Source organism: Oryza sativa, chromosome 11, assembly GCF_034140825.1.
Source record: "Oryza sativa Japonica Group chromosome 11, ASM3414082v1".
NCBI lineage: Eukaryota > Viridiplantae > Streptophyta > Magnoliopsida > Poales > Poaceae > Oryza > Oryza sativa.
The window spans coordinates 25318163-25338888 of record NC_089045.1 but is presented as its reverse complement, the minus strand read 5'-3'; the positions used below and the strand labels follow the sequence as shown (position 1 = coordinate 25338888).

At 42.1% G+C, this 20726-nt stretch overlaps 1 protein-coding gene, 1 long non-coding RNA gene and 1 pseudogene across 2 annotated transcripts; 1 reads left to right on the top strand and 2 right to left on the bottom strand.

Annotated features, from left to right (window-relative positions):
• Positions 1–5142: 5142 nt before the first annotated feature.
• Positions 5143–8824, bottom strand: LOC136354217 (uncharacterized; annotated as a pseudogene).
• A 1447-nt stretch (positions 8825–10271) lies between these two features.
• LOC4350883 (disease resistance protein Pik-2-like) lies at positions 10272–15967 on the top strand. Its single transcript, XM_026021547.2, has 2 exons — positions 10272–11283; positions 15193–15967. The coding sequence occupies exons 1-2, from the start codon at positions 10589–10591 to the stop codon at positions 15587–15589; spliced, it is 1092 nt and encodes a 363-aa protein (XP_025877332.1). The 5' UTR covers positions 10272–10588; the 3' UTR covers positions 15590–15967.
• Positions 12660–13817, bottom strand: LOC9270676 (uncharacterized). The gene is made up of 2 exons (XR_001541273.3): positions 13455–13817; positions 12660–13083 (listed from the first exon to the last, which is right to left on the bottom strand). It is a non-coding gene; the product is annotated as an uncharacterized lncRNA (long non-coding RNA).
• Positions 15968–20726: the final 4759 nt, after the last annotated feature.

The following is a 20726-nucleotide window of genomic DNA, read 5'->3' as shown; positions in this document are numbered from 1 at the left end:
TATTGTATGAATGAGTTATTAAATTACCTATAGATGAATTAGAGCTAGTAGTTGGCTGTACTATTGAACTTGCTCTTAAGAGGGGGTGAGCAAATGTACTGTATATAATTTTAGAGAGGGTCCTAAGCGTGGGGTCCATTAAAGAATAGTGCTAGGAGGAATGTACTATGGTGGGACCATCTTAATAAAATACTGTAATCTTTATGATTCTTTTCTCTTCACCAAGCTCTGTCGTGATGTGTTCAAACACACAGGCCACAGGCTCGCATATAATACACCTGGATTTTTCATATTTTGGTTCTTTTCAAAAACCTATTTCATAAATAGACCTAAAAAAACTTATCTCAGAAATAGTCTTTTTAGGACGCCAAAGTGGCTGGCGTCGTGGTCAAACAGCACAGCGCCACCAACTTTGGCGCCGTCACCAACTTTGGCGCCGTCCCTCTGCCACCGTGGCATCACGCAGCCCTCTCTAGCTGACGTGGCATAGGAGGGCGCCAACCGTGCTGGTGACGCCACCCACCTACAAAGCGTCAGCACTAGTGGCGTGCTCATCCTTAGACTGTGTTTATTTCAGTACAAAGTTAGGATTTTGGTTGAAATTGGAGATGATGTGACTGAAAAGTTGTGTGTATGACAGGTTGATGTGATGGAAAAGGACTGAAGTTTGGATCCAAACTTTAGATCTAAACACAGGCAAAGTTTGGATCCAAACTATATAACAGGTTGATATGATGGAAAAGGACTGAAGTTTGGATCCAAAGTTCGGATCTACAACCTTAATTTGCTCTGCCTAAGATTGGGGCTGTGTTTAGATCCAAAGTTTGGATCCAAACTTCAGTCATTTTCCATCACATCAACCTATCATACACACAACTTTTCAGTCACATCATCTCTAATTTCAACCAAAATCCAAATTTTAAACTGAACTGAACACAGCCTTGGTTGTACTCTACCGGAGGGCATGACCCTGCAGCAGCTACACCACCCTAAACTAGCAGCTACACACCTGTACACCCTGCAACTTTACATTACATCATTATTAACTTGCACCTGCCCAGGCAGGTATCATTACATTACTACCTGCGTTTTGGAAGGGATTTTATAAACCCAAACGGACATTTCAATACCGTATGATTAATTAAGTCTTAACTACTCTTTTTTAAATAAATAGATTAATATAATATTTTAAAGCAACTTTCGTATAGAATATTATTTTAAAAACATACACCATTTAACTGTTTGAAAAACGTACAAGTGAAAAACAAGATGTAAGGCTGTATTTAGATCCAGGGTTAAAATTTTTGCCGTGTCACATCGTATATACGGACACACATTTAAAATATTAAACGTTGTCTAATAAAAATACAAATTACAGAATCCGTGAGTAAACCGCGAATTTATTAAACCTAATTAATAAATTTCGTCTCGCGGTTTACACGTGGATTATATAATTTGTTTTGTTATTAGACGACGTTTAATACTTTAAATATGTGTTTATATATCCGATGTGATACGCTAAAATTTTATACCCCAACACAGGTTGTGTTTAGTTCAGCGCAAAGTTTAGATTTTGGTTAAAATTAAAGATGATATGACTGAAAAGTTATGTGTATATGACAAGTTGATGCGATGGAAAATGACTAGTTTGATCTACACAGCCACGTCCTCATCCTGAATTCATGATGCGCGATGGATACGTACCTGACACGATTTGACATGCACAGTGTTTGGGGCATGGGCCTGCTGCAGTGCTGCCTGCTGTAGTACTCCTCCTGGCTCCTCTAGCGCCAGTTTGGTTCTCAAAACTTTTTCCCTTCACCTATCACATCGAATCTTTGACACATGCATGGAGCATTAAATGTGGACAAAAAGAAAAACCAATTACACAGTTTAGCTATAAATCGCGAGACGAATCTTTTGAGCCTAATTAGGCCATGATTAGCCATAGGTACTACAGTAACCCACATGTGTTAATGACGGCTTAAGTAGGCTCAAAAGATTCGTCTCGCGGTTTCCAGGCGAGTTTTGAAATTAGTTTTTTCATTCGTGTTCGAAAACCCCTTCCGACATCCGGTCAAACGTCTGATGTGACACCCAAAAATTTCCTTTTCTCCAACTAAACACAGCTAAGGGCCCCTTTGAATTGGAGGGAAAACATAGGAATTTTAGAGGATTTCAATCCTATAGGAAAATTTCGTATGAAACCCTTTGAAACAAAGGATTGAATCATATCTAATCCCTTGAAATTCCTATGGAATGGACGATCATATAGAGATTTTGGAAGAAATTTAGCAAGAGCTTCAACCTCTTGCTAACTTTTCTTTGAGTCTATCTCTCCCATCTAATTCCTGCGTTTTTCCTGCGGTTCAATCAAACGGTCATTCCTGGGTTTTTCATGCGTTTTGCAATCCTCTGTTTTACACTTACATTCTTATCAAAATCCTACGTTTTTCCTATTCCTACGTTTTTCCAATCCTGCGATTCAAAGGGCCCTTAACCATAGTCAAAAGTTCTTTTTTCCAAGTTTGATCGTGTGTTTTATTTGAAATATTTGTTTGATTTGTATTTTTGTTATTATTAGATAATAAACCATGAATAGTATTTTATACCGAACGCAATTTGGAATTTTTGAACCCCTAAAATTTAAATTAAGGCCGAGTTTAGTTTGAAATTTTTTCTTCAAACTTTCAACTTTTTCATCACATTAAAATTTTTCAAATCTATTGCCCTTGACTATGGGAGCAGGTGTAGGCTTACTCTCATGCATACTGTATTTATTTAGAACTTTTTCCAGATACGCCTTTTGCGATAATTCTAAAACCCTTTTTTTCTATCCCGGTGAATCTCTATTCCTAGAACAAATGGGGCTTCACCAAGATCTTTCATATCGAAATTCGAGGACAAAACCTTTTTCGTCTCCAATAGTAAATCAACATCACTACTAGTGGCGAGTAGGATGTCATCTACATATAGGATTAGGAAAATAAATCTCCCATTTCTGAACTTCTCTTCATTCTCATTAAACCCAAACCTTCTTATTACTTCATCAAACTTTAAGTACCACTGTCTGGAGGCCTGTTTTAATCCATAAATGGATTTCTTTAGATGGCACCCCATTTGTTCTTTTCCTTCCACAACAAAACCCTTGGGTTGTGCCATGTAAACGTTATCATATAGATCCCCGTTAAGAAATGCCATCTTTATATCCATTCAATGTAGCTCTAGATCATAATGTGCAACAAGTGCCATTACGATCCTGAAGATATCTTTACATGGCACCAGAGAAAAGGTCTCATTATAATCGATTCCTTCTCTTTGAGTAAACCCTTTTGCCACAAGTCATGCTTTATATCTTTCTACATTCCCTTTGGAGTCACATTTTGTTTTGTAGACCCATTTGCAGCCTACTGTTTTGGCTCCTTTAGGAATTTCTTCTAAGTCCCAAACTTTGTTAGTACTCATTGATCTCATTTCATCTTTCATGGCTTCAAGCCACTTCGATGAATGAGCACTTCTCATGACTTCTTCAAAAGAGGTGGGATCTCCCTCTGTTTGAACTTCTTTACTAGCATAGACTTGGTAGTCACTAGTAATAGTTGTCCTTCTCTCTCTTTCAGATCTTCTGAGTTGTGGTACTTCATCTATTTGGGGCTGATGCTGCTCTTCCTCTTGTGTGACAACTTGTTCTGGAGGATCCTGAATCTCAGGTTCCTGCTCAGTTGTTGTTGTCACAGGAGAACTAAAATCAGGTGTTGTCACCGCAGCGTTTTGTACTGTCGGTGCAGCAGCAGCAGGTATCGAGAAAAAAAGGTTCTTGAATCATCGGAGTAGGTACACATACCCGCTTCTCTTCAAGACTAATTTCTCGGGGTACCATGCTCCCGCTGACTATGTCATCCTCCAGAAACACTGCGTGTCTCGTTTCTACAAACTTAGTGTGTCTGTCAGGACAGTAGAAATGAAAACCTTTCGATTTCTCAGGGTAGCCAATGAAATGGCAACTTACTGTCTTGGGATCTAGCTTCCCAATATTTGGGTTAAATAACTTTGCCTCAGCTGGACAGCCCCACACCCGTACATAATTTAGCGTGGGTTTCCTTCTTGTCTATAGCTCATACGGTGTTTTGAGCACCGCCTTACTTGGTACTCGATTAAGGATATGGGCAGCGGTTTGTAATGCCTCCATCCATAGACTTATCGGTAAAGTGGAGTGGCTTAGCATACTACGCACCATGTCCATTAGAGCACGGTTGCGTCTTTCTGCTACTCCGTTCTGCTGAGGCTCGCCAGGTGTGGAGTACTGGACTAGTATGCCATTTTCCTGTAGAAACCTTGCAAAAGGTCTAGGTATTTGGCCATAAGGGGTATGCCGACCGTAGTACTTTCCTCCACGGTCAGACCTTACTACTTTAATCTTTAGATCATGCTGATTTTCTACCTCAGCCTTAAATATCTTGAATTTATCCAATGCTTTTGATTGTTCTTTAATTGGATAAATATAGCCATAACGCGAATAATCATCTGTGAATGTTATAAATGAATCATAACCATCCACTGTCTTAATTGGAAAAGGGCCACAGATATCTGTGTGTATGATTTCCAATTTTTCTAAACTTCGTATGGCTCCTTTTTTTTATTTGTTTAACATACTTTCCATTAATGCAATCGATGCAATATTCTGTATCCGCAAAGTCTAATGGATGCAAAATTTCTTCTTTTATCAATCGTTCAATTCTCCCCCTCGAAATGTGGCCTAAACGGCAGTGCCACAATTTTGCCGAGGTTTCCTCATTGCACCTTTTGTGCTTACTTCTTACATTCGTAGATAAGAAAGACACACTATTGCACGCAACATTCTCTTCATTGCATACAACATTCGCATTCTCATGTTCAGACACCATGTAAAGTTGGCCTTCTCGGATGGCAAGACCCACACACTTATTCTTGAATATAATTGAACATAAATCTGGTTCAAAATAGCAATTATATCCATCATCCGCCAAACATGAAACGGAAACTAAATTTCTACTTAAGGAGGGTACATAGAGCACATTGTGCAAATAAAGTGTGAAGCCATTATTCAACTTTAATGGATATTCTCCAATAGCTTCGACTTCAGCTTCGACACCATTTGCAACTCTAATGCATCTTTCTCCTCTTGCTAGCATCCTCCTCGTATGGAAGCCCTGTAATGAATTTGCAACATGAATAGTCGCACCTGAATCAACCCACCAAGTGGATTTTGAATAACTTACATACAGGGATTCATCTACGAATGTAATGATGTCTCACCCTTTTTTAAAAGATGCTTCAGGAATTCAGGGCAATCCTTCTGAAAGTGCCCCTTCTGCTTGCACCACCTGCAAGCGTCCCTCTCCACTTCTTGTCGTGGATTTGGATCAACCTGTGGTGCCTTTCCACGTGCTTTGGGAGAGGCGACATTCTGACTGTGGTTGTTCCTCTTCTTGTTCTTCACATAATTTGCAGAATCACCACGAGTTTTGGGTCTATCCTCTTCTTGCACACACATGGCAATCAACTTCTCAATGTTCCAGTTTTCGGGCAATGAGTTGTAATTCACAGCAAATGACTCGAATTCTGAAGGCAAGGAGGCAAAAATGAGGTGAACTAGGAAGTCGTCAGGGAGAACCAAGTCTATCTTCTTGAGCTTTGAAGTGATACCGCTCATCTTCAAAATATACTCTCTAACATCTCCGCCATGGTACTTCATAGTAACTAAGCTCTTGATTAAGGAGCTCGCATAAGCCTTTGAAGAAATAGTAAACTGATTCTCCACTCTCTGAAGATACTCTGTGGCGGTGGTGCATACTGGGATTGCTCCCCTTACTGCCTCCACTATTGAGCTCTTGATTACCATCAAGCACTTGCGGTTGGAAGACTCCCACTTCGCATGATCAGTGTCGTACTTCTATACTATTGGAGCATGGTCCAACGTTCTCTGCTTAAAAGCATCTTCGCTCTCACCCTCCGCCCTCACTGGCGCAACTGGCGCAGTGGGACAGGGCTCGGTGAGAGCTAAATCTATATTAGACAGCGCAAGTGCTATCTCAATCTTCTCTCGCCATGAGCCTTAATTATTCCCATTAAGGGGCTCAACGGCCGAGATATACACAAGTGGGTTAGTTGTTCCTGAAAGCAAATTTAAATAAATCAAGAAACAAATAAAACTCTTGTATGTTTTAATTTAACGTTGGTCAAAATTAAAACATACAACATACTACCACATTAATTCTACATCACCGTTGGGCAGAAATAGAACTAATGCATGGAAAACTTGTAAACATCATTATAGCAGCGGAAACTTAAAATTACATACATGTTCAGAAGCAATTCTTACAATTTTTTACTCCCTGAACAATTTTCACGTTGGTTAAAATTGCTTAGAAATAAATACTTCAATAAACATAAATAATAAAAGCTTCTAAAATAGGGATCCAAATCTAACTTCTTTTTCTTTTTTTGCTTCGGCCACGAGGAACCAAAATCAGACTTTGGCCGGCCTGGCACGTTCGGCCCACAGCCACCAACCAAGCGCCTTTTTTCAGCCATCCGATCGCTAGGGTTACGATCGGACGGCTGACCGCCGAGATCGGGGGGAACAAAACCCTCCCTCCCGGCCGGCCGAAAAACCCTAGCGCCATTTCTCTTTCTCCCTCCTCTCTTCGCTGTGGCCACGGTCGGTGGCAGCTGGAGGTGATGGCGGCGCCGCCGCAGGGCCCCTCGCCGGCGCGCACGCTCGCCCTAGGCTGAGCGCGCCACCGTCGTGTTAACAACCAAATTTGGTAGCATTTGTGTCAGGAAAGGGGATTTGATCGAAGAAGAGTTGGAGGCGGAGATCGAGTTCTGGAACAAAGCAGGAATCGGCTGGAGTCCAGATCGGCTACGGCTAGGATCGGCTGAGGTTGAGCTAAGCTAAATAAGCTGATATAGCCGATTCTGACAATACGACTTGTGCACGGCGTCGGGCTCAGGTTGATGTACTTCAAGATGATTGCCACGCATGGATAGAGTCCTGGGAAGGCAATTGTATCTATTAATTAGGATGTTTTATGTAAATTCCTTATAGATAAGTGTGGGCAAAAGTCTGCCGCAAAGACGTGATATTTAGAGTTTGTTAGAGATAATGGTCGTGTCCGGTATGGGCATATCTTGTAATCCTCGGGTATAAATAGACCCTGAGCCCTATGTAATTTTTAACACACACGTTCAATACAATTCCGGCGCATCGCCATCCTTTTACTTTAATTTTGTTTCGACGAGTTTTTGCTTTCGGGTTGAGCTGCATCGGTTTCGATCTTCAACAAAAGGTAAAATTCGTTATGACGGATCGTGTTATTAGGATTAGTGCTTCCATCTTTATGACACTCTAATCTTATTTATATAATTCGTCAAGTTATCATATATCTTACATAATCTTCAGCAATATCGCTATCTAATCTACTATCGACCAACATCTGTATGCAGAAGGCATCCGATTAGGTTAGATCTTGATGTTGATCCAGATTATATAAGATATCTACCATTCTATGAATCTTCTAGCGGCTTGATTGTCTAGATATTGTTCTTCTTTTCATACTTAATGCTGCATCAATTGAGTTTGATCTATTAAGTCGTGCTTAGAATATTGATCTCTAGCCTGCCACCTAGTTGTCGATTAGAATAGCATCAGAGTTTCAGCCGATCGTATCTGATTTAACTACAGTTATCCTATTTGCTTCATTAATATGTTAAATCTGCCCTTTATGTCAAGATACTGCCATAACTAAATATGTTAAACTCTTGTTTGATATATTATTATTGCTTCAATATCTTAATATAGAGTAGTATCGGAGTATTAGCCGATACACGCTAGATCTATCTGATCGGCTACGCTATAAATATATATATATAGTCCTGTTGTGGATGTATATTTCGGTCTAAGTGATTTATACTGTCTCGGCATGATGACCGATCTATTCCAATCACCTGATTTAAGTATACATCGACATAAGAATCATATATCGTTAATATTTACAGCCGATCAAGTAGATTTAGTTCTTCTTTACTTATTTACGATTGCCGATCGATATACAGATGACATCGGCTCAGATATAAATGATATGTCATCGGCACCTGGCTGATCGGCTATCATTTATAGATTTAACCACGGTTCTCTTGTCTTTATTTCTTGTTGATTACAGGATCAAATCAACTGGCACGCTCACACATATGAAGGCAAGTTTTGGACCTGCACTGGAGTTAAGCAGATCTCCCAGGCCTCGTGTTTTCTGTCAACACGTCGAGCGGCATTGCGACGGTGCCCTTGACGCCCCTTGCGGTCCTCTCCCCGCTTCCTTCCCGCGCGCGTCGGCGACAGCCGGCGGCAGCGGCGGTGGACTCCCCGCGCGCATCGGTGTCAGCCGGCGGTGGCGGCGTACTACCCTCGGCATAGGCGAAAGCCGGCGGAGGTGGTGGAACTTCCCGCGCCTGTCGGCGACAGCTAGCGGCGGCGGTAGGACTTCCCGCGCAGCGTCGGCGACAACCGGCGGTGGGAGAGGTAGGTTTTTTTTTTTTGCTTTTGTTTTAATTCTTTGGCTTTTCTTCGGGATCTGAGACCCCTTCTTCTTTCTCTTTCTAACCCTACCAGATCTACACCTAGTTAAGGCTCTGATACCATTGTTAGATCTTAGTGTTTGCCTAGGTGTGGATCTAGAGGTAGACTAACTCATGGCAATAGTAGTGATGCACTTAGAGAATGAACGGGGAAGAGGGAGAGAGATGTGAGGGACGTACCTTTGCCCTTAGAGGTTGATGCGGCCATGGCGACAATGTAGCTTTGCCTGTGGGTGCTCCCGGGGTCGGCGGCGTGGACAACGTCGATGATGATGGTGAGGTCGACCGGTGGCGTGGACGGTGTAGGCGACGGCGATCCCGACGGTAGGCTTCCCCTCACTTCAGCGCCTATCCCGGATCGGTGGGTTCTAGGGTTTGTGGGGAGTGCGTGTGCACGACGACGAACGTTTGTTTGCGTGCGCCAACAGCTCCCCCTCTTTTATATGGCACTTCGTGAGAGGGGCCCACAGCCATTGAACGGCGGGCGCCCCCTATCAGGGCGCGTGAGGCGGAGTGGGGATCGGTTTCACGATCCCCTGCTTTATCCTTCTCTCAATCAAAGAAAGGGAATGCAGATGTTCTGTCGCCCTCTCTTCGTATGCCACCAGCCTTCCTATCAAAAAAAGATTCATTCCTTGAACATAGGCCTCTCTCTTGCGGCTAGCGAGATTGGTCTCGGTAATATGGATTGGTCTTGTTAGGGGCACTTGCTTTACAGGCACACCTTGTTTTTCAATGAGAAGGAGAACTTCGTATTTGGTACCACCACAATAGATCTAGTCTACTCATATTTGTTCGACGAGGTTTCCCGATCAGTCCTAACGCACGCACCCTGGAGATCGCAACTAACAAAGGGCTCTCTACTCAAGTTGGATAGATGCTAGTAGTTTTCTTGCAACAAGATCGCATTGACGGTGCGCTGCTCCTGAAATCACTGAAACAAGCAGCGAAGCTGCGAAGCAAACACACAACAATCTTTGCTAAATCAAATCAAGTTGGGATGAGGAGAGAGAGCATAAATGAATTTTCTGCATATACGAATAGATGAATTTATGCAGAAAATGAATAGTAGTGGCACGGATAGAATTTCTGCATTTACGACGGAAAAGATGACGGTAGTGGCACGGATAGAATTTTCTGCATATAGGAATAAATGAATAGTAGTGATATTTATCTAAATTGATATATTTACAGTGGCATAGATTCAACTAAACCAACTTTAATAGTATAGCCAATATAATAGCCAATTTATACAATAGTTGCTTACTATACTATTAATACCTGATTCTACCTGTCACACACATTACATCTTAGAGTCCGTACTGCAGCTGGCTACAGATCCATAGCTCGCTGCTCTTCTCTATCTTTCTTTATCTCTTTAAAATATATTCCCTCCGTTTTAAAATGTTTGACACCGTTGACTTTTTAGCACATGTTTAACCGTTCGTCTTATTTAAAAAACTTTGTGAAATATGTAAAACTATATGTGTATATGAAAGTATATTTAACAATAAATTAAATGATATAAAAATAATAAATAATTACTTAAATTTTTTGAATAAGACGAATGGTCAAACATGTACTTAAAAAGTCAACGGTGTTAAACATTTTGAAACGAAGAGAGTATATGTATAGCTGAGCCTGCTATTATACCTGCTCGTCCCCATGGAGTCCTCTGCAGGCTACAGTGCACTCCAGCGTCCGTTGGGTTGGGCGTAGTGCCGTAGTGTAGCTTCATCTCGTCTCGTCATCGAGGTCGCCGGCGGTGAGGGGCAGGCAAAGAACAAGATGGAGCTCGCCGTAGGCGCCTCGGACAGCGCCATGAGGTCGCTGCTGGGAAAGCTCGGCAGCCTCCTGGCCCAGGAGTACACGCTCATCAGCGGCGTTCGCAGCGAGATCCAGTACATCAAGGACGAGCTGGCCAGCATGCACGCCTTCCTCCTCAACCTCGGCCACGCCGCCGGCCACCACCATGACGAGCAGACCCGGGGACTGGATGGAGCAGGTGCGCGACGTCGCCTACGACATCGAGGACTGCATCGACGACTTCAGCCACCGCCTCGGCGGCCAGCCACGCGGCGAGGGCCTCCTGTCCGGCCTCCGCCGCGCGAGGTACGCCGTGGCCACGCTCTGGGAGCGCCGGGGCATCGCCGCCAGGGTCGTCGACCTCAAGAACCGCGCGCAGGGCGTCGGCGAGCGCCGCACGAGGTACGGTGTGAAGGACCCCGGCCGGCCGGACGCCGGGAACGGGAAGGCCGCCAGATCCGCCCCTTCCTACCACGTCAACGACCGCCCCCAGCCTGGTCCGCAGCTCGTCGGCGCCGCGGAGTCGGTGGGGATGGAGGACGCCATCGGCAAGCTCGGGGCATGGCTGACCGAGGGGCTGCCCGACCTGAGGGTCCTCGCCGTCGTCGGATTCGGCGGCCTCGGCAAGACGACGCTGGCATTGGCGCTGCACCGCAAGTTCGGGGAGAAGTTCGAGTCCCGGGCGTGCGTGCAGGCGTCGCAGAAGCTCAATCTCGCGGCGCTGCTCAGAAGCATCCTCAGGCAAGTCATGCCTCAGGTCCCTGACAAGGAGAGCACAGATGGAGACTCTCTTGCAGGGATCGAGAGATGGACAGACAAGCAGCTTAAGGAGAAGCTCACAGCACATTTGGAACAAAAGAGGTACTCCTTTCCCCCTTCGGCTCCATGATTCTTAATGTTTTGGATAATATTAAAGTCATCAAACTTTTATAACTTTAAAACTATTTAGTTTAAATGCACTTAAGGCTATGTTTGGAGATAGGTGTTAGAAACCATCTCCTATACATGAAAAACGGAGCGGTTCATTAACACGTGATTAATTAAGTATTAACTAATTTTTTTTTCAAAAATGGATCAATATGAATTTTTTTGATAACTTTTGTATAAAAACTTTTTGTAAAAAAAACACACTATTTAGCAGTTTGAAAAGCGTGCACGCGGAAAACGAGAGGAGAGTGTTGGGAACTTGCTCTTGCAAACACACCCTAAATCAACACATATATAGATTTATCTTACAAAGTATTATAATAAAAGTAAAAATATGTTAATTTATTATATATATTATTATTAAAAAAACATAGTCAAACATATATATTTTGAAGATCGTGTTATTGTCCAAAACTTGGAATTATGGAACAGAGGGAGCATACTACTATACATAGTTTGCTATCATCTTTACTTCTTTAGTGCTGAGTTATTACTTTTATAATCCAGTCAATGATTAAATGCGGAGAATATAGAGGTCCGATTTCTATCCATTATAGAAAAATAACTAAATGTGGAGAAACACAGTTTTTCTCTGGCTTTTTTTCTAATAAAAATTTCGTAATTATGTATTTAATTATATTTCCTGCCATGGTAATGTGTTATTAATCATGTTTTTCTTTTGGATAAAAGTTGCTAGAATGCCCTCAATTTTATTAGCAAATCTGCAAAATAACTTCAGGCTACCACTACAGCAGATTGATCCTGATTTGTGAATTCTGATGTTCTGTGTCTACCATACATGCCTAAGGCTAAACCCAAGTTGCAATTTACCATTTCTAAAATGATAACTGCATTCTCAACTAACGTAACTAATGGAGATGAATACCAACTTTGAAGTTCATTCTCCACCATATATGAATATGAGCAAGAAATTCAGCATTCCGCTTAATCTTTCGGAATTGTTAGTACTAGGACACCATTGAAGCACAGTCAAATGAAGTACTTCCTAGTATTCAAAATTTATGGTTCTGTCTGTCCACTAATCTATTATATCTTTAAAGTAATAGAAAAAGAAGCCTCCATGTTCGCTCTCACAACCTAGAAATTCTCACATTAATCAAAAAAATAAGAAAAAGGAAAAATAGAACTAGATTAGGATTAGGATTAGTTAAAAACTAAAGAAAGGAGAAAAGAAGATGAATCGGACAATCAGTCAAAACGAAAATAAGATTAATCCAAAAGAATAAGGAAAAAGAAAAATAGAACTAGATTAGGATTAGAATTAGTTAAAAACTGAAGAAAAAAAAAGATTAATCGGACAATCAGTCAAAATGAAAATAAGGAAAACCGAGTCATACAATACATTGGAAACTGACAATGTTTTGGGAATCCGCATGTTCACACCACTTTTAGAAACATTGAAAGACAAACCAATCCTAATTAAACTCTAATCAAACTCTTGCCGTTTCCGAATCGTATAAGTACTTGTCATGTCAATAAATACTTCAACAAGCTAACCAAAGCAAACCAGAAATCTTCAACAAGCCAAAAAAAAACTTCTTGCAGTGACCGTCGCCGTGATCATCAACAAGCACGCCACAAATTAGCAAATTCACCGGGTTCTTGCCGTTCAAACTTCTCGCCAGCACGCCACAAATCTGCAAGCCAGAAGTTCTCACCGGAATCCACTTCGTCAATCAAAAAGGCACCCAGGAATTGTTCTTGCTGGAATCACTATGGCATACAAGAAGATTAGTGAGTTGACAACAAAAGGTCAAACATGGAGAATCAAAGCGATATTGAGAATGTAGGAATCGGTAAATTTTGCAACAGATGAGATTATGAGTTTTGATATGCTATTAATGGATGAAGTCCGTACATGCAGAACAAGGTCCGCGAAATAAAATGGACTGGCACATCCTATCTAAGTCCAACAGGATTAGATTAAGCCGACATTCCAGAAATGCAAAAATCATTAAAAAAATAAAAAAAAGAAAAACGGACTGGCACATCCTATCTAAGTCCAACAGGATTAGATTAAGCCGACATTCCAGAAATGCAAAAATCATTAAAAAAATAAAAAAAATAATCACTGAAGCGCTCACCATCCGGAGAGGAGTTGAGAGGCTGTTGGGGGAGGATGCGTCGATGCTAGCGCGTGCATAAGCTCCATAGAAGATCAGGACCCGACGCGGCCATGGACGCCCGCCGTCGGCGGCTGGGGAAGGAGCAGCCTCGATCTACGCCTGCGATGGCGTCCAGGGAGGGAGCCGCCTCAATCCGCACCTACGGTGGCGGCCGGGGACGGAGCCGCCTCGATCCACTCCGGCGGCGGTGCCGGGGACGCGCGCTGGCGGCCGGAGAAGGGGACACGGTGGGGAGGGGAAAAGGGCGGCGCCGCTCGGACGGGGAAGAGAGGGCGGCGCCGCATCGATGTGTTCGATGGGGGAGGAGAGAAGCGAATCAGTGAGAGAAGGGTTGGGCTGACATGTGGGTCATAGAAGTTCAAGGGTACATCTGTATTTTTTTTTTATGTTCTCATAGGGTCTAAAAACATACAAGTTTCAGTAATAAATATTTCAATGACTAAGGTGATCAGCACTAAATTTTAATCATGTCATACCGGATATTTGACACTATTTAGTAGTATTAAATGTAGCACCATTACTACTACTAACAACTACTGCTCCTTATTATGGGTAATCACTAGATATACTACTACCTCCATATTTTTAATGTATGACGCCGTTGACTTTTTATCCAACGTTTGACCATTCGTCTTATTCAAAAAATTTTATGCAATTGTCATTTATTTTATTCTGACTAGATTCATCATCAAATGTTATTTAAACATGATATAAATATTTTTATATTTGTACGAAAATTTTGAATAAAACGAATGGTCAAACGTTAGTCAATAAGTCAACGGCGTCATATATTAAAATACGGAGGGAGTATTAAGCAAGCAATCTAAGGATTATTTAATGGTCAGCTTTGTTCATAACTTTTGTGCGCTAGGTACAGCGATCGATCCAATATCTCACTTACTTTTTTTTTCAAAATAGTAAAAAACAATAATCTTTTGAGTTATCCATTTATTATTTTCAATAGAAAAAACATATTTTTCCAGGGGGTGTTTAGATACAGGGGTGTAAAGTTTTTGCGTGTCACATCGGGTATTATATACGGTATCGCATGGGGTGTTCAGGTACTAATAAAATAAACTAATTACAGAATATGTTAGTAAACTGCGAGACAAATTTATTAAGCCTAATTAATACGTTATTAGCAAATATTTACTGTAGCACCAAATTATAAAATCATGAAGCATTTAATCTTAAAAGATTCGTCTCACAAATTAGTCGCAATCTGTGTAATTAGTTATTATTCACCCTATATTTAATACTTCATACAGGTGTTCAAACGTTCGATGTGACTGGGTGTAAAATTTTTATGTAGGAACTAAACAGGGCCTAAAACACATTAGCCAACCATTTCTAACATCAAAACAATCTCTTTTTTAGTTTAACAATACCTCCTAACAATTATCTTTCGAGTCCATGTAGAAGTAAAAAAAATATAAAATGTAAATTCGGAATTTAAAAAAATAATAAATATTATAAGAGGAGTAGAGTTATGCTCCCATTTTACTATCTTTTAAAAATAAAATATGAAAATATATGTTTCATGTGTGAAAAAAAAATGACGCTAGCCGCGCAATCTGCGCGGGTCACCTTACTAGTTCATTGTGTAAGAAGAGGAATTATCATGAAAAACAATTGTGATGTGTGCATCATTGTGTCATAATGATCCTGATTTGATTTGTGCATGTTGCTCCAACAGGTACTTCCTCTTAGTAGATGATGTCTGGTCTGTATCTTCATGGGAATACATCTGGGGATCTTTGCCCAAAAATAACAATGGCAGTAGAATAGTGGTGACAACAAGGTTCAAATCTGTAGCTGACGCCAGCACTCATCAGCAAACAGGTGACATCCACATGCTAGATCGGCTTTCAGATGAGAAATCAAAACGACTGTTCAATGAAAGAATCTTTAGTGGTGATGATTCATGCCCGGACGAGTTCAGGGAAACCAAGGACAAAATTCTGAAGAAATGCGGTGGTCTGCCACTGGCAATAGTTGCGGTGGCAGGACTTCTGGCCAGAGACCCAAGGTCAAAGAGCCATTGGACAAAGGTGCAAGATTCTTTTAAGTTCAGAGCTGGAGATGAATCTTAGGCCTTGTTTAGATGGGACTAAAACTTTTAAGTCCCTATCACATCGGATGTTTGAAAATTAATTATAAATATTAAACGTAGACTATTAATAAAACCCATCCATAATCTTGGACTAATTTGCGAGACGAATCTAATGAGCCTAATTAATCCATGATTAGCCTATATGATGCTACAGTAAACATTCTCTAATTATAGATTAATTAGGCTTAAAAAATTTGTCTCGTGAATTAGCTTTTATTTATGTAATTAGTTTTGTAAGTAGTCTATATTTAATACTCTAAATTAGTGTCTAAAGACAGGGACTAAAGTTAAGTCCATGATGTAAACACCACCTTACTCCTGAAGGAGTAACACAGATACTCAATCTCTGTTACAATGATTTGTCAGCTGATCAGAAGAACTGCTTGCTTTACTTGAGCATATTTCCAAAGGGCTGCAGCATCAACAGGAAGCGTTTGGTCAGGCGATGGATAGCTGAAGGTTTCATTGTTGAGAAGCATGGAAAAACCGTCGAAGAGGTTGCTGACGACTACTTTAATGAGCTCATCAGTAGGAATATCATTCGTCAAGTGGACCACAGTAGCAATGGAAAGGTAAAGACTAGCCAAGTCCATGACATGATCCTTGAGTACATTGTGTCCAAATCAAGCGAAGAGAATTTCACTGAAATTTTTACAATTTGGTCCTTTTTGAAAACTTATTTTACAAATAGACCCCTAGGAAAACTTAAACCGAAAATAGTCCTTTTTGAGGCGCCAGAGTGGCTGGCGCCGTACCCCAACATGGCGGCGCCAGCCACACTGGCGCCGTGCCCATGCCACCGTGGCACTAGGGCTGTCGTGGAGGTGCTGACTGGGCAGAAAGGGGGCGCCAGCCACACTGGCGCCGCCTCTCATACCACGGCGCCAGCATAGCTGGCGCGCCCCTCCTCTGTGCCTTAAACCCCGTGGGCCCCACCACCTTTCTCCTCCCCACTCCCATTTTCGCCATTCCCAGCCCGAGCAGCGAGCTGCTGTTCTTCTCCCTCTCTCTCCCCCTCACCTCTCCACCTCAAATCCACTTAATTTGAAGCCGTTTTTCGCGGGATTTTTTGTGGAAATCGAAGAGAAAGGTAGACTCCTTCATTCCCCCCTCTTTTTTTTTCATTTTTATTGGTTGAATTTGTAGATCGGTGGGTAACCCTAGAACCCCTTTTTTACCCAAATTTGTGATTTTTAGCATTTGTTCTTAGGATTGGCTTGTTGTAGTGCTACATGTTTGCAATGTACTCATTGGTGTCATGATTTTTTTAACCATATATGTGGTAATGTTAATTTTTGGATGGTTTGGTTGGATGGATGGATGAAAAATTATGGTTGAGGCATGACGGAGGTTTGGGCTGTATGATAAAGTATTTGTAATATTTCGATGTGTAATGCAGTAGTAAACTTGTTGATAGTTGTAGGTGGATTAAATATTTTTTTGGAGTAGTAGCTTTGGGACAATTTAAGTTATGCATTGGTTATAATATGTCGGTTTGGACTACGTTTAGGAATGAAGATTTAATTTTTGTTGCAAAGTTACATTTGATTTTTTGGTGTAGATGGATAGACTTGTTCGTGTTTACTACGGTGGTAGAGTGGTGGAACCTTATGTTGGTGGACATGTTGAGTTTGAGGATATGTCATTGAAGACCATTTTGTTTCCCACCCACCCAACTCTAGATGAACTAAGGTCACGAGTGAAAGAAGTTCTTGGATGGACCGAGGATAATGTGGAGATTCGTTTTTATGGGAGATACGATGTTGGTCAAGGGCATAAGTATATATTAAATGTGATAGGTCAGTTGGAATGGGAAGTTTACTTTGATTTGGTAAAAGATCTCAGTTTAGATCTCTAGAGGTGTTTGCATCAAAGTTAGTTCGTACCGTAGAAAATTTGGATCTAAACAAATCTCCTTCTTATCATTACGTTGAGAAGAATTTTGTGACATATTATTCTCGTCGTGGAGGGGGTGCAAGTAAGAGTGAGTTGGTACGAGAAGACTTGGAGGGGGAAGGAGAGAAGAAGAGACCTTTGCTTGGAAATGATTTATGGGAGGCAGGACCATCAAAGAGACATTGCGGTACTGATGATGTGGATGCAGCGAGGGTGATGAAAAGGGAGTTAGTACAAGAGGGGCTTGATCTAAGTGAACATTTGTCGGCGAGTGTTCATTGGTCGTCGTACGGAGTCAACCCTGAATACCCGACAGAAGTAGCAGGCCAATATGTGAATCCAGATGATTACTTTGATGTCGAATTGAGTGGTGGTCACGATTCTGTCTCAGTAGAAGTCAATAGAGATGATGTTGACGAGGAGGCAAGTGTTGAGCAATATGATGTTGAATTTGCTGAAGACTCTGATGATGACCGTCCATTCCCTCCACTTAGTAATAATGACAAGTTAGCATTAGAGGAATGCCGTGCGTTTGAGAAGGTGTTTGGGAGGAAGCCGGGCATTCCTGAGTTTAGGGACCTAACACATGCCCATGGTGCACTACTAGATGGCGGCATCAACCTAGATCAGTTGCCAGAACCATTCCAGGTGGATGGTCTCAGAAAGGGTTTAGAGTTCCCATCCATGGTCGCATTGAAGCTATGGCTTCAGGAGTACGCCATCGTGCACCATCGTCCATACCGTGTTGTCAATTCTGCCGCAAATATTAAATGTGAAAACCCACGGTGCAAATGGAAGGTCCATGCAACTAAGAGGTCTAGTGGCACGTGGAGGATATCACGGGTAGGTAAGGAACATAGTTGTGCTACTGCCGAAGGTTCAGGGAGCCACCGGCAACTGACATCAAAGTTCATAGCAAATAGGTTATGCAATGCCATAAAACTGCAACCTACACTCTCTGCTTCTGCGTTAGCTTTGTATATATTTGAGGTTTTCCAGTATAGAGTGAAGTATGGCAAGGCTTGGAGGGCACGAGAGGAGGCTATGAAGCTCATTTACGGTGAATGGGGTGAAGCGTATGTCCGTTTGCCCACTTTGCTGCAAGCCATTAAGCAGAGGAATCCCAGTATGGTCTACCACATCGATACTCATCCTGATAGGGTTGTCAACGTTGATGGAGTGACCAAGAAAATTTTTATGCGTGCATTCTGGTGCTTTGGTCCTTCCATTGAGGCTTTTAAGCATTGTAGGCCAGTACTAGCTATAAATGCAACCTTCCTAACTGGGAAATACGGTGGTGCCTTGATGACTGCATTATCAGCTGATGCGGAGGACCAACTTGTACCTTTAGCTTTTGCCTTGGTGGAGAAAGAGAATTCACGAGACTGGTGCTGGTTTATCGATCTTTTCTGACGGGTTGTGGTTGGGCCGCATAGGGAGGTTTGTATTATCTCAGATCGACATGCTGGTATAATAAATGCCATGATGACTCCTGTTCCAGGATTGCCATCGGTTCACCACTGGTGGTGCATGAGGCACTTCAGTGCTAATTTCCACAAGGCCGGTGCGGACAAGCATCAGACAAAAGAGCTCCTAAGGATATGTCAGATTGACGAGAAGTGGATATTTGAGAGGGATGTTGAGGCACTAAGGCAGCGTATTCCCGAAGGTCCTCGTAAATGGCTTGAAGATGAGTTGTTGGATAAAGATAAGTGGTCTCGTGCATACGATAGAAATGGCCGCCAGTGGGGTTACATGACAACCAACATGGCCGAACAGTTCAATAGCGTGCTAGTTGGTGTTCGTAAGCTTCCAGTGACGGCCATCGTATCATTTACGTTCATGAAGTGTAATGACTACTTTGTGAACAGACATGATGAAGCTTTGAAGCGAGTCCAGTTAGGGCAGCGTTGGTCCACCAAGGTTGACAGTAAGATGAAGGTGCAAGAAAGTAAGGCGAACAAACACACTGCAAGGTGTTTCGATAAGCAGAAAAAGACATACGAGGTCACAGAGAGGGGTGGTATAACGCGTGGTGGTGTTAGATTCGGCGCAAGAGCCTTCAAAGTTGAAGGTGAGGGGAACTCATGTTCTTGCCAAAGGCCATTGCTCTACCATATGCCTTGCTCACATCTTATACACGTTTATCTGATTCATGCAATTGATAAGGAATCTCCCAACCGAATGCCGTATCAGTTCTCTTCAAGAGCCGTTGTGAACACATGGGCAAGTCGCTTTGAGCCATACCTCGACCCCACACAGTGGCCATCGTACGATGGTGAAGAATTTGTTGCTGACCCAAATTTGAAGATTAAAACAAGAGGGAAGAGGAGATCAAAACGATTCAAGAACGAAATGGACTCGGGTCTGGGTGGTTCTGGAAGGAAACCACCTTCATGCGTTCAACTTGATGCTGCGCCGGTGCAAAATAGATGCTCGTTGTGTCACCAGGAGGGTCACAAGAAAACTAAGTGTCCTAAGCGTCCAAAAAAGAAGAAGTCCAAAAAAAATTTAAGTGTTAGGGAGGTAAATATTTTGTTTTCCTACTCATGTTCTCGCATTCATTTTCTTTTAATATATGTCACATTGGTAACTAACGGTGAATTTATTACTTTTTCATGTAGGATGGCCGAGGAGGGACAACCGCCGACTTACCCAGCCTTAGAGGCGTACTACGAGGCCCGTCATCACGGGGCTGCGATCGAGGCGGGGAGGGTATGAATCGGCATTGATTCACTTGTGCATAAGTATCGGTAGCGTGTATTTGACATTATATTAACTAATTGATTTACAATTGCTAATGCAGGTACTTCAACCGCTCCGAGTCAGAGCTCATGCCCCCCAGTGTTCGACGATAGGTACATCCCGTACCTAAGGGCTGTAACGCCCCGATTTTCGTTCGGGATTAAAAATCATTTAATAATGCATTTCCTAGAAATTGAATAAAAAGTTAAGCAATTTAATCAAGTGAAATAATGGGAGAATTAAAATTTTCCCTTAAAAATCATTGGCCGGGAATATTTTGTAATATTCTTTGTGCCTTAAAATACTCTCCGGATTTTTCTGTGAATTTTCGGAGCTCAAGAAGTAATTATAATAATATAAAGTTCATTTAATCAATTTAAATAAAAAGAAAAGAAAATAATCTTCCCCTTCCACCCTTTCGGGCTCGGCCCAAATCCCTTCCCCCTTCCCCTCCGGCCCGGCCGCCCTCTTTTCCC

Bases quoted from the DNA above. Each gene is read 5' to 3' on its own strand.
- LOC4350883 (XM_026021547.2), top strand. From the start codon at position 10,589: ATGACGAGCAGACCCGGGGACTGGATGGAGCAGGTGCGCGACGTCGCC. The intron at 11,284-15,192 runs GTACTCCTTTCC...TTGCTCCAACAG, and splicing joins GCACATTTGGAACAAAAGAG to GTACTTCCTCTTAGTAGATG.